The following is a 13,248-nucleotide window of genomic DNA, read 5'->3' as shown; positions in this document are numbered from 1 at the left end:
ATCTAATTCTAACATCTCTACCCAGCAGGAGTCATGTGATCCTCTAAAAGAAACCATCATCATCTTCACTTAACTTGGAATTATCCACTTCAGCTTCAGACCAACAGGGGCAGTCATCACCCCAGTGATTACCCACACACCCACAAACGATACAATATTTGACCATTTCAATAGAGCGGTGCTCACCATCATCATCATCATGGTCATTCTTTTTACAAGGGCCGCAACATTCAAGACAACTCATTCCCATTCCCTTTGATTTGTCTGGGCAATCCCAGCATTCGTGACCGACATGGTCACCACACACAATACTCAAGAAACTTTCCTTGGGTATGAGTTGGAGAGCCTCCAGCAGACTTTGCTTCTTCTGCAGACTTCACTTCTTCTGCGGACTTCGCTTCTACTGATTTGCAATTCCATTGCTATACCAAAAAAAAATAAACAAGGCGGTTATGATAATTACAAAATGCAAGAGATGAGTACATAGATCACATGATGCTGATAATACCAGATAATATCACAATAAAGAAAAAGCCAAAATGAATCTTTGTTGAAAGACTGCAGATAGAAGAGCCAACTGCTAACCTATGAACTCATCGGAATATACATAAGTTGCTTCATACTATTCTATGTTGGCTATATATGCATAATGCATAAATCAAACTGAGTTGGCTAGAGAAGGAATTGATGAAACAAATATTATCAATACTCTACAAATACTATTCTATGTTTCACTACTCAATTTATCTTGCTTCACAAACTTGAATACAAGCCTCAGGTAATCTACATATATAAGAACTCATACATGAATATATAACCATCCGATTTTCCATCTATTTTTTTGTCATTCAAACTACTGGAAACAGAAAAGAACTAAGCATTAACAACCAATTTTAATTTCTACAAAACAATACAATTCAATTTCAGCTTAATTATTCTACAAAAATTCATTTCAATTATTGCTTTTCTACAAATAATTCAATTCAATTCAATCATAGCTAATTATTCAACAAACAATCAATTCAATTATACGATGAGTTTTCAGCCTGATAGTTTCCTCAAGGATTTCATAACCAAACAGTTTCAATAACTGTTCATATCATCAGATGTCACAAACCCTAGACAATAAATCAAAAGCATACCTGTTTCGTCGAGCTCTCCCGGTTGTGGACATCAAGCTTCGCACACCTTTGCCGGCGGTTGCTCAGGGTTCTGAACCTGGCCGATATCTGGTCGCTTCTCCAGCAAGTTGAGGAAGTTGCTCATGGCGGCTGCGTCTGCTTAGAAGTTTGTGTCTTTAATTAATTAAGAAATCAGTTTTTGCTTTTACGTACACGTCACATTCATCTCCGGTTAGGAATCGGTTTGGGCCAAATGTTGATTAGTCACAATAATAAGTACAATGAGAAATTTAGTAGATAACAACTATTTTTCCAAAAAATGCAACCACCGAATCTAAGGAGGTCAAGCAATTTAAGCCTAGTCCGAAAAGAAAATGCTCCACGACTTTCTTAAGTTGCCTCCTATTGCACCGGATGATGAACGTGCTTATTTAAGACTTATACACTTCACACTAGTCGATAAACCGCCGATAAAATCCCGCATGTCCTAAGAAACTCCTCACACCCTTCGCACTAGTCGGAGGTGGTAACCGTGCAATCAAATCAATTTTCGCTTTGTCAACCTCAATGCCTCATGATGAAACAACATGCCCTAATACAATCCCCTAATCTACCATGAAATGACATAAAGTAGGCCAAAAGAAACTGGATTGAAGAATCTTGAAAGCTGTCCTCCTCCCACCAAAATGACACCCACATAAAGATGAGTGGCACAATGAGATAATCTTTGGGGCTTCCCACTGAGGAATACAACATCTAATCACTTGGTCTTTGCCCACCTTCCACAAGTACGGGTCGTCCCAAATATAAGACCGAGCATCACGAAGAAACTTCTTTCTAGCATGTGCATCATAGTGATCCGGAATGAAAGTACAATTGCTAGCCCAATAATTTACAAAGTCTGCAAACCAAGGCGTCTCAATATCAACATGGAATAGGTACTCATCGGGAAAATGCTCAACCAATGGTATATCAAAAGAATCTCCACCATGCTCAAGTCTAGACAAATGATCCGCAACAAGATTTTCTCGACCCGGCTTATCCTTGATCTCTAAATCAAACTCTTGGAGTAATAACACCCAACGAATCAAACGAGGCTTGACATCTTTCTTACTCAACAAATATCTCAATGCCGCATGATGCGTATGGACTATCACTTTTGAACCCAAGAGATAGCCTCTAAACTTTTCAAGAGCAAAAATCACCGCTAGTAATTCTTTCTCGATAGTAGTGTAGTTTATTTGAGCCTCATTCAAAGTCCTACTAGCATAGTATATAGCATGCAAGCGCTTATCTCTCTTTTGACCAAGCATGGCACCCAAGGCAAAATCCGATGCATCACACATAATTTCAAATGGGAGTGACCAATCGGGAGCAACAATAATAGGCGCTTGTGTCAACCTCTCCTTAAGCAACTCAAAAGCATGTAGACAATCGGAGGTGAACTCAAATTTAGATTCTTTCGCCAAGAGATCACATAGAGGTTTAGAGATTAAGGAAAAAATCTCAATAAACCGCCGATAAAATCCCGCATGTCCTAAGAAACTCCTCACACCCTTCACACTAGTCGGAGGTGGTAACCGTGCAATCAAATCAATTTTCGCCTTGTCAACCTCAATGCCTCGTGATGAAACAACATGCCCTAATACAATCCCCTCATCTACCATGAAATGACATTTCTCCCAATTCAAGACCAAATTAGTCTCCTCACATCTCGCAAGTACAAGTGATAGATGGGTAAGACAATCATCGAAGCTATCTCCATGTATGCTAAAATCATCCATAAACACCTCCATAAATTTTTCGGTCATATCATGAAAAATAGACATCATCAACCTTTGAAATGTAGAGGGGCATTGCAAAGCCCAAATGGCATTCTCCGATAGGCAAAGGTGCCGAATGGACTAGGGGTCAGCATTGGGCCGGGCCGGGCTTTGCAATAAATTTTAAGCCTGAGGCTTGCCCATGGGCAGGGCTAAACAGGGCTTTTCGGGCCGGGCCGGGCCTAATTGTACTTTCACGGGCCGGGCCGGGCTTTTTTAACCAAACCTATTCTGAGATCACTTCTGACTTTTAAAGATGAATTATGTTACATAGTCTCTGACTCCCTGTAATGGAGCATTACAAATCTGGAAAACAAATTTAAGTACTACAATATAATTTCAAAACAGCAACTTCAGAAATAAACATCATTTAAATCTTCCATTAGTTTAGCATCAGTCCAAAAAAAAAAAAACATAGATGGAGGCCGCCGCCATAGTATTGTACTGAAAATTCAAAAGTATGGGAAAAGGCTGCCTAATTTTATCGTCACATTTGCTGCGGTGCTTGGATGTCAAGTTTTCTTCTCCTACCTTAATTCTTCTACCGGAATGGTTTCCCCGTGAAATCAAAGCAGCCCATCTGGTAACGCTTCAAAAGCCAAGCACTAAACCCATCAAAAACCAAGCCGTTATTCTCCACTATTAGGATTAATTGAAAGACAAGATAAACAATAAGAATGAATAGCAAAATGGGTACCCAACTCACAGATTTTGAGAACAAGAGAAGAGAAGCTCATGCAACACCTCGCAGTGGCTTTAACATCATCTAATGGCCTCCAAATCTCAAGCTCGCAAGAACAAGAAATAGGGATCTAGGAAAAGAAAACCTTAGAGAAATTGAGAGGTTTGGGAAACAAAGAACAAGATGTCGGTAATATTAACCAAACAAAAAGATCGAGTATTTTGTTTTGGCAAAACAAAGAACAAGAGGTCTGAGACTCTTGAGAGAAGGGGTTTTGTTTTTTCGCTGGTTTGATATCAGACCCCTAGAGAAGATAAGATAGAGGAGTTTGTGTGGTGGAGTGGTGGTGTTGGACTTGATATTTATTTCAAGTGGTCCAACGTCAATATTTTTTTATACAAAGGATAAAAGGAAGCTCTACAATTGAAGTGTGTAACGTTAATAAATGGTTGTACACTAGGTAATAGATGGTAACCTGATAATCTGATAATGATATATAACAAGTCAGAATATAAAAAAGGAACCGGGCTTTATGGGCTAGGCTTTCCGGGCCGGGCCGGGCGGGCTTGTTCCGGGCTTCAATGGGCCGGGCCATGGGCCGGGCTTGGGCTTTGAACCCTCCGCCCTAGCCCTGCCTCATGCCCAACGGGCAGGGCCGAGATGGGCTTTTATGCGGGCCGGGCTGAGCTTTAGCCCACTGGGCCGGGCGGGCGCCCATGGGCTTTTAGGCCCGTGGGCCAAATGATGACCCCTAGAATGGACAAGTAAAAGTGGTCTTATCTTGGTCTTCAGGGGCGATTGCTATTTGGTTGTACCCGGAGTACCCATCCAAAAAGCAATAATGAGAGTGCCCCGATAAACGATCTAACATCATGTCAATAAAGGGTAGAGGAAAATGATATTTTCGGGTAGCGGCATTCAACTTCCGATAATCAATACATACACGCCACCCGGTTTGTATCCTTTGTGCTACCTCTTCTCCTTTTTCATTTGTCACAACCGTTACTCCACCTTTCTTAGGAACAACTTGCACCGGCGAAACCCACTTTGAATCGCTAATTGGATAGATCACACCCACATCAAGTAACTTAAGCACCTCGGCTTTCACCACCTCCATCATCGGAGGATTCAACCTCCTTTGAGCATCTCGCACCGGTTTTGAGTTCTCCTCCAAATGAATACGGTGCATACACTTTTGGAATGGCATTATAGTCTCCATGTGATTCACGTCCTCCATTATGTCATCAACATTAAATCTCAAGCTAGACTCCTCAACAAGATCATCAATAATATCCATCGTCTCTACTCGAAAGCAATCTTTGAGATACACCGAACTCTTCATAACATCAAAGATTCAAAACCCAATAGTCTTGTCAAACACAGTCATAGTTAAGATTCCCTTTTGAACATCAATCTTGGTGCCTGCGGTTGCCATGAATGCTCGCCCCAAAATAATGGGAAGCTCCTCACTATCACTATGCAAAGGCTCCATATCCAAAACCACAAAGTCGGCGGGTACCAATATTTCATCAATTTTCACCAAGACATCATCTACCACTCCTCTTGGGTAAACCACACTTCGGTCCGCCATTTGCAATCTAATCTTGACCGGTTTAATATCCTTCAAAGCAAGTGTTTTGTAGACTTCATAAGGCATAAGGTTGATACTCGCTCCAAGATCTAGAAGTGCCTTATCAAAATTTCTCAATCCAATGGTACAAGGGACAGTAAAGCATCCGGGATCTCCAAGTTTAGGAGGCAGCCTTCGTTGAATTATGGATGAGGCCTCCTCTCTAAGATAAACGTTCTCATCATCTTTAAACCTTCTCTTGTTTGTGCACAATTCCTTCAAGTACTTGGCATATGCGGGTACTTGCTTAATGGCATTCAAAAGTGGAATATTAATATTCACCTTCTTGAACAATTCCATGAACTCCACATTTTGACGCTCTTTTTTCTTCTTGAGGTCTTGCATCCTCTTCACATTAGGATATAGCAAAATCAGGTCTTGAGAGAAAACTAATGGTGGGGTAAATTTCAAGTTACTCATGGGACCCTTAAGGGTGCTCACGGTCCCACTAGGATCCATAGCCAACATGGCCTCCCCTAGTGAAGAATAAACCGAAGTACTCCTATCCTTAGGACCTCCACTAGTCATATGAGAATCTTCCGCCTTATTTCTCCCATTTGATGTAGACTTCGAATTTTTAGCATGAGGCTTGCCCTTAGAAGAGTCTTCCACCTTATTTCTCCCCCGGTCTTCCACCGTATTGCTTCCCATACGATCACTAGAAGATGATGCAATAGTAGTGGTAGGCCCAAAGTGAACATGCTTAGGTGGTGTGGATGAGGAAGTAGATACATGAGACTTTGAAGAGTAGAATGAGATAAAGAGGTCTTCCTTCCTTGTGCACATCCGGGAAGTACATTTTCTTCCTCCCCGGCTTCCTTATCCACCCTCTTATTTCTTCCTTTTGTATGCAAAGCCACATCACTCACTCCAATTTCCGGGGGTACATTTTCTTCCCCCTGGTTCCCATCCGCCTTTGAATTAAAATCATGCATATTTAAAGAATTTCCAACATTGCCACGAGGTACATTTTCTTCCCTCGTGACACCATCAATCGATTCAAAATCACTATCACTAGAGCAATCCTCTACTAGAGCAATTTAAGCCTGGTCATAATTCACTATCACCGAGAGGTCTCAAGCAAGTTCTAGATACACAATGTCATGAAATTGTACACACATGAAAGAATAAGTGAATGAACAATGCATACACTATAGATATTAGGCTCAAAAACTCACAAATAAGGCATGCAAGTTAATCGAATAATCTATATGCTTCTCTAACTATGATGAACGAACCTAACATAGGCTATGTGCACACATATAATCAAGCATAGATCACATATACACTTAATCACAAAACAAATTCAAAGTCCTAGATCATGCTCAATCTATCCACAATCATAACAAGTTAAGTCTATGTCTCGTCATTAGGGTTGGAAAATGCATTAACCACTAACTTCTAATTACAAAAAGCTATCTATTTTTAAAAAAAAAAATTTTTTAAGGGCGCCCAAGCCCTCACCCTCACACTTAAAACCAACATTGTCCTCAATGTTGTCAAGTGAGCTCGAAAGCTAAATCCAAGTCGGAATTAGGCATGAGAGTGAAGTCCGGGCGAAGGCACAAGAAAAACCTACACAAATATACTAAACTAAATGTGGAGAAAAGATACGGAAACCCCCCTTTGGCGACCCTCCATTGCTCACGACCTTTGAAGAAGACTAATATGAGACACCAATCTCAAGGCACAATGGAGGACCCTTGTCCTTATTCCTTGCCTATTGTGTGGCGCATTGCTCTAGGACATTCTATGTTCTAAATGGAGTCGACTTTCTCATGAGCACTTTGAGCTATTATGGAGCATATGTTAAGGTCCTCCATTAAGCTCATGGCCTTGATCCCATCAATTCACAACCCAAAGTCATCCTCCATGCCAAATATCTTCATATTCTCCGAATTCCAACCTCCTCCCAACCTCCCAAAAATAAAAAGAAACTAAACTACCTACCAGTCTACCACAACTATCAACAAGGAACGTAAACATCACAAGTAATGCTAGGGTTGCCTCCCTAGCGAGCAGTTTGTTTAAGGACTTCATTGCCGGTCCATATGTCAAAAGAGTGAGTCAAGGAACATCTTGGAGGATGATCACCTCCTCTTGAGAGTCAAAGGTAGAGTCCATATAGGGCTTCAATCGGTGCCCATTTACCTTGAAGGGTTCTCCACCATTTAGATTCTTGATTGTTATAGCGCCATGTGGGAAAACTTCAACTACTTCAAAAGGGCCGCTCCACCTAGATCTCAACTTTCCGGAAAATAACTTGAGCCTAGAATTGTATAGGAGAACCTTTTGCTTGGGAAGAAATGTCTTCTTCACCAAATGTCGATCATGTATCACCTTGGTCTGCAAATGTGGTAGCATAAAGCCTCAGTTTAAGACTTCTTGGCTTTTAGTTGGGCAGAACATAATCCCTACTTCCCAAAATTCTGAAGTTAAGGCGGGTGGTGGTAAACTTTTAATTGCTTTGGATAATGCCAATCATTCCATCCGCTTTGCCACCTTGATATATTCCAAGATTGTTCGTTGTGTTATATCCTCGAGAGATGGGGGAAAACATATTGTTCTTTCCTTGTTCGATTACTCGGTTATGTACCCATTATAAGATCCTTCGTGCCAATCTTGGTACGTGGTTTGATGCTATTGCTATTCTTGATGACCATGCCATCAGGCGGAGTGACAAGCGATGCAGTATTGCTATTCTTGGTCCGTATCGTCACATGTTGGGGTCTCTAGTGAACCCCATCCCTTACCACAAGCTGCTACTACTTCCCAAACTATGCCTCGTCCCTCTAACCCTCTCCCACCATTCTCTTGTGATATTTCTCAACTTGATCCAAACTAAGTGGGATTTGTTAATGCCACTTTTCAGGATTACTACACTCGCACAACTACCTATATTGATGCTTGCTTCAGGACTCTTCGTGATGAGTTGGTGCTTCACATATCTAACTTCGGGGTTCCTTCGACCACTTCTCATGGTGGAGATGATCACAACATGATTATTGATGGAGAGGACCATGGAGGTTACAATGAACAGAGTCAGTTGGTTGATGATGAGGTCAGGAGCCCGAACCTTGAACTCAATCAAACTCCTGTATTTGGTGCACATGCACCAAGTGCTATCATGCTGGGAGGTGAGACTCTGTGCAAGGATCCTCAAATTCAACCTGATGATGTGGGTTCTGAAAAGAGTGCATTGGTTCAGGATGTGATAAAGAACCTCGATCTCGAACTCAACGTATTTGCAGAACCTACATTCGCTGCTCGTAATCCAACCAGTATAGAAGAAGAGCCTGCACCAAAGCCAAGCGAGGTGTTCGGGGGAAAGATTGTTGCATCTGAAGGATCCATTCCTTCAGGAATGATCGAACCTCATATCTCTAGTTCTTCTGGTACTGTTAGACACTATGGCATGTGATATTGGAGATGCCATTCCACCTAAACAATCTTAGATCAGCTCCCTAGCACCAGGCAATCTGGTTGGGCCTTTTTGCATTTTGGTCTCTATAGTTTGTTTTGGAAAGCTATCGTGTAGACAATTAAGAAGTCTGTTCACTCTGTTGTATTTTGCTTTTACCAAATCTTGGTTTTGCCTCCGTAGTGTTGAGTACCAATGCAGGTTAACTATGCTGTACGTTTGGATGATGAAAATAAATATGGTTTTCTATATTACAGCAGGCAGCACAAAATTATATAGTTCCTAGGTATGGCATATATTGGTGCTACCCGCCAGTCCCTTCTCTAAGAAGATGAAGGTTGACGTAGCAAAGTGATGATCATAAATGAAACATTTGAATTCACACATCGCTAAGCATTCAACATAATAGAAACCACACTACCAAGCAGAAATAATTAGAGAAAGGCTTTGTTGAATTGTTAAAAACTTGGTGATACAAGATTACATCCGAAATAATACTTCTCAGAGAAAACAGAGAAAAATATCTCAACCAGTATCATAATATTATTATAGGTCTCTAGAGTTGAACGCATAAAAAGCTCAACACTACACTCAACTATAACCCACTTGCTGCTGCTGTTGCTGCTGTGACTGCTGGTAATTGCCATATCCAGCAGGATACCCTCCATAGTACATGTTAGGGTCTTGGGATACTTGGGCATATCCATATCCCTCGGGGGTTGGTGCATATCCATAATAGCCAGCATTCCATTGGTTTGGATCTGCCTGAGCCTGAAAAAACCATCAGATACACATCAGTTGGGGTCAGTGTTGTCTGCAAATTTCATTAAGTTCATAACGTTTAAGTTATTGTGTTAAAGCAAAGCACCTGCTGCTTGTTTGAAGGACTGCGACCCCAAGAAAGTCGGATATTTTGTCCACCAATCTGAGAATTGTTTAATCCTTGCAAAGCCTCTTCAGCACGGCTCCTAAAGTATTATAAAACAAAAAACAAAAGAATAGTCAGATTGTCTGATATTCAAACCCAAAACATATGAAAGAGACAAATCAGTGGCATGATCATGAGACCAAAAGAAATAGAGTTGAAGCCAATCAGCCTACCTGTCTGCGAACTGAACAAACCCACATCGCTTGCCTGCTGGTATCTTAACATGAACTAGCTCACCATACTGGCTAAAAACTGTTCTCAAATGATCATCAGTAACGTTGGCATCCAGATTTCCAACAAATATCTGCAGCAAAAATCATTGAAGTCACAAAATGTTGCTGAAAGAGAAGTTTCTGAAATAAAGTAAATGAAGTACCCACAGTTGTATTATTGGGATCGGTCTCATTCTTTGCACCTGGAGAACTCTGATATGAAGCTGCATGTGGAAAAGTAAATTTCAAATAACAAACTGATAGCCGCGGATGCTACCATATTAAGAAAACTAACAAAAAGTTCAATATCCTATGGGGTGCCAAGCAGTACTCAAACATATGTTATGCTATAGTGCATAACTTACTCGAACATACAAGGCAACATAGTACACTACACTAGAACAACTTGATATTGCTTCAACCTAATCCACACAGTACTGCTGAGGAGTACTTGAGGAGCATTAGCGTTTAAGGAACCGGAGATGCATCATGCATGTATGTGGATATGTGCCAAAAAATAACATGCAGGACAAAGCTGTCAGAGCTAACTAGAATTACTTAACAATAAGATTCTGCATGGGCTTAGTGAACAAATATTGGGTCCTCAAGATCCAGTCTAACCCAGTTTAAATAACTCAATTAAACCTAGTGCAATAGTAGTACAAAGAAAAAATGTTTGAGAAATGAAGACCAGCCTACTGGTACAGTTCCTGGCAATTGCTTGAAGCATGCACTCCAAACAGTATCCATTCTCGTCGACATGAGGCAATGCACAAATAGTCAATAACAGCATGGAGCCGTGCGTAAGGAAAAAAGTAAATTTTTGGTCACCTTACTACAATGACAACAGGAGAATTTCTCTAGCAATATACCGGTCAATCTAAGGTGGAACCATAACAGACCACGGTGTAACTTCACAAGAAAGTTCAACCAACTAAAAAATCCATAATGTAGCATAGCAAATGCCACATGAGAATATAGGCCAATACATTAAATGTGAAACTGACCTAAGTGAGGCCACGCACTAAAGGGCAACACTTTCAGCTGTAATCAGTGGCACGCCTTTAGATGGCAGAGCCTCTTGACCCCCTGCTTTGAGACAACAGGAGTTCTATAAGTTCTCAAATTTTTAATATCATTTACCTTGCCTAGATTTTCTAGAAAACTTCAGAAAATAAATGTCTTGAAAATTAATTATCATCTTAAGCTGAAAGGATGCAGCCTGAGCTAACTAAAAAATGATGACAAGAAAAGGAACACGCAACACTACCATGGCTAACTAGAAGTGCACACGGGGGAAAAAAGAAAAAGAAAAGAAAAAAGAAGCAAGTCGTAGAGGAAGAAGCAACAAACAAGAAATTGGTACTTTGCAGACAACCACAGCAAAAAAGCTTCGAATACCAGAACTATAACAAACATACCTTTTGAATATTGCTGATTGCCCCCAGCATTTTTGTTTGCAGCTGGCCCAATTCGCATGGGCCGTGAAGAGCAAACAACTCCATTCATCTCGGTCATTGCACGCAACTGTTCACTCTCATCTCCAAACTTAACAAACCCATATCCCTTGGTGCGCCCGGTAAGTCTGTCAATAACAACCTTGGCTCCCTTGCATGATGGATAGCGAGCCTTAAATATCTCTTGTAGCATATAATCTGTCACATCCACAGCCAAGTCGCCCACAAATATTGTATAATCAGGCGTATCATCAGAACGCTTCTCCCCTGCAGATGCCCAGTTCAATCTGAAAGGCTGGCCACCATTTGGCATAGGGGTACCATTGTACGTCTGAAGCACTCTTTCTGCAGCAGCTCGATTAACAAACTCAATAAACCCATAGCCCTCCGATTGAGTAGTTTGCTTATTCCGGATGACTTTCACACTAACAACCTGAAAGCACATCAGACAAACACTTAACTAACAAACAAGGTTTATATATAATACCAGACGTAATACTTACATTAAAACAACATGAAAAAAAATTACAATTACTAAACACTCTCAAGAGTCTTAGAGAAATTTTTGAATGCTGGTCTCAATTATTCCACAATGGTGATGAAAAGTAAGTTTTCCAATTAAAAATAATGTACATCGTTCATTATCTACTGCAGACACAAAATAAAAACAGCAATTCAAACACGACTCTAATCTTCCTGCAGTTCACTACATTTTACTCTACTGTATATCTTCAAATCTTTTGGCCTAAAGTCGTCACCAATTCATTATCATCCCAGCCAAATAAAAACAGCAATTCAAACACGACTCTTATCTTCAAATGTTTCAGCCTAAGTCATCACCAATTCATTGTCATCCCAACCACACAATCAACCCCACAAATACTTCAAAACATCAATAAAATCAAAAACCCAGCTCATATAGCAAATCACAAACACCAATACCAACACAACGAAACAAAAACATTACAGCTTTAGGTTTAGGTTTAAATCACAAGGCAAAACCACCACAGATCTAAACAGGTAAGTAAAGATTGCATCTTTGAACAGTAATAACAAAATTAATCACACAATTAAACAAAGGGAGCAAAAAAAAAAAAAAAAAAAAAAATTCAAACCTCGCCGGTGTTGGCGAAGATACTGAAAAGATAGGTCTCTTCCATCCAGTACTGCAAGTCGCCGATCCAGAGCGTGCGGACCTCGTCGGCGCTGGTGGGCTGGGCCGGCTGCGGCTGCGGCGGGGCCACGTGCGACTGCGGGGCCCACATCGGCGGGGCCTGGACGGCGGGAGGCGGAGGCGGCATCATCATGTAGGGCTGGGCGGCGGGCGGCTGCTGGCCGTACTGCTGGGCCGGCTGCTGGCCCATTTGCGACGGAGCCAGACCGGAGCCGGGTTGCATCATGATGACGACGAATCTAGGGTTAGAGAGAGAGAGGAGAGAGAAGGAAACCCTAACCGTGGAGGAAAGGAGAGAGAAGATAGAATGTGGCGAGTGAGAGACAGATTTAAAGGGACTAGGGATTTTTGGAAAAGGCACGTAATCCGTTTCGTGTCAAATTTGTGGACTGGTTTTTGGGCCTGATACACTTTTGGGCTTTAGGCCCGGTTTTTTTATGTGTTGATTTATATCTCGGTTTTTTAGATTCATTTATGGAACGAGAGTTCGCATTTTATGATTTGCTCGACTCGACTTTACTCAAATGAACTTGAGCATAGTCCGTTGCATGACACATTTGGAATGGCATTGCACCTAGTACTCGTTCTGTCCAATTTGAATATGTGATTTTCGGCTCACTTTTTTTTGTAAAATAAATAAATGACAAGATGTTTCAAGAAGTTATTGGAGCGCAACTATACTAGGTTTATTTGTTAGACAAATTTGAACACAAGTTTCGCTCGATTCGACTCTTTTGGGCAAGTAGGGTTTTCTAAGAAGCTCTAGGGCTCGGCTTCAATTAAGTTTTAGGTCATACGCG

The 13,248-nt window shown here is 41.1% G+C and overlaps 2 protein-coding genes across 2 annotated transcripts; both read right to left on the bottom strand.

Annotated features, from left to right (window-relative positions):
- Nucleotides 1–4,980: 4,980 nt before the first annotated feature.
- On the bottom strand, nucleotides 4,981–6,042 carry LOC133731454 (uncharacterized). Its single transcript, XM_062158819.1, has one exon. It carries the CDS (start codon nucleotides 6,040–6,042, stop codon nucleotides 4,981–4,983), a length of 1,062 nt encoding a protein of 353 aa, XP_062014803.1.
- Nucleotides 6,043–9,108: 3,066 nt separating this feature from the next.
- Nucleotides 9,109–12,762, bottom strand: LOC133729876 (polyadenylate-binding protein RBP45-like). Its single transcript, XM_062157483.1, has 6 exons — nucleotides 12,390–12,762; nucleotides 11,239–11,707; nucleotides 9,986–10,041; nucleotides 9,779–9,909; nucleotides 9,546–9,645; nucleotides 9,109–9,448 (listed from the first exon to the last, which is right to left on the bottom strand). The coding sequence occupies exons 1-6, from the start codon at nucleotides 12,672–12,674 to the stop codon at nucleotides 9,269–9,271; spliced, it is 1,221 nt and encodes a 406-aa protein (XP_062013467.1). The 5' UTR covers nucleotides 12,675–12,762; the 3' UTR covers nucleotides 9,109–9,268.
- Between the last annotated feature and the right edge of the window lie 486 nt (nucleotides 12,763–13,248).

This window comes from Rosa rugosa, chromosome 2, assembly GCF_958449725.1.
Source record: "Rosa rugosa chromosome 2, drRosRugo1.1, whole genome shotgun sequence".
Taxonomy (NCBI): Eukaryota; Viridiplantae; Streptophyta; class Magnoliopsida; order Rosales; family Rosaceae; genus Rosa; species Rosa rugosa.
The sequence above is the reverse complement of the archived record's forward strand: the minus strand, read 5'-3'. Positions and strand labels throughout refer to the sequence as shown.

What these genes read in the sequence shown, in the direction of transcription:
- LOC133731454 (XM_062158819.1), bottom strand. Translation starts at nt 6,042, where the DNA reads ATGTGCACAAGGAAGGAAGACCTCTTTATCTCATTCTACTCTTCAAAG.
- LOC133729876 (XM_062157483.1), bottom strand. Translation starts at nt 12,674, where the DNA reads ATGATGCAACCCGGCTCCGGTCTGGCTCCGTCGCAAATGGGCCAGCAG. An exon ending in TCTTCGCCAACACCGGCGAG is followed by an intron (nt 11,708 to 12,389) that starts GTTTGAATTTTT and finishes ATGTGCTTTCAG; the next exon opens with GTTGTTAGTGTGAAAGTCAT. An exon ending in GTCCTTCAAACAAGCAGCAG is followed by an intron (nt 9,449 to 9,545) that starts GTGCTTTGCTTT and finishes TGGTTTTTTCAG; the next exon opens with GCTCAGGCAGATCCAAACCA.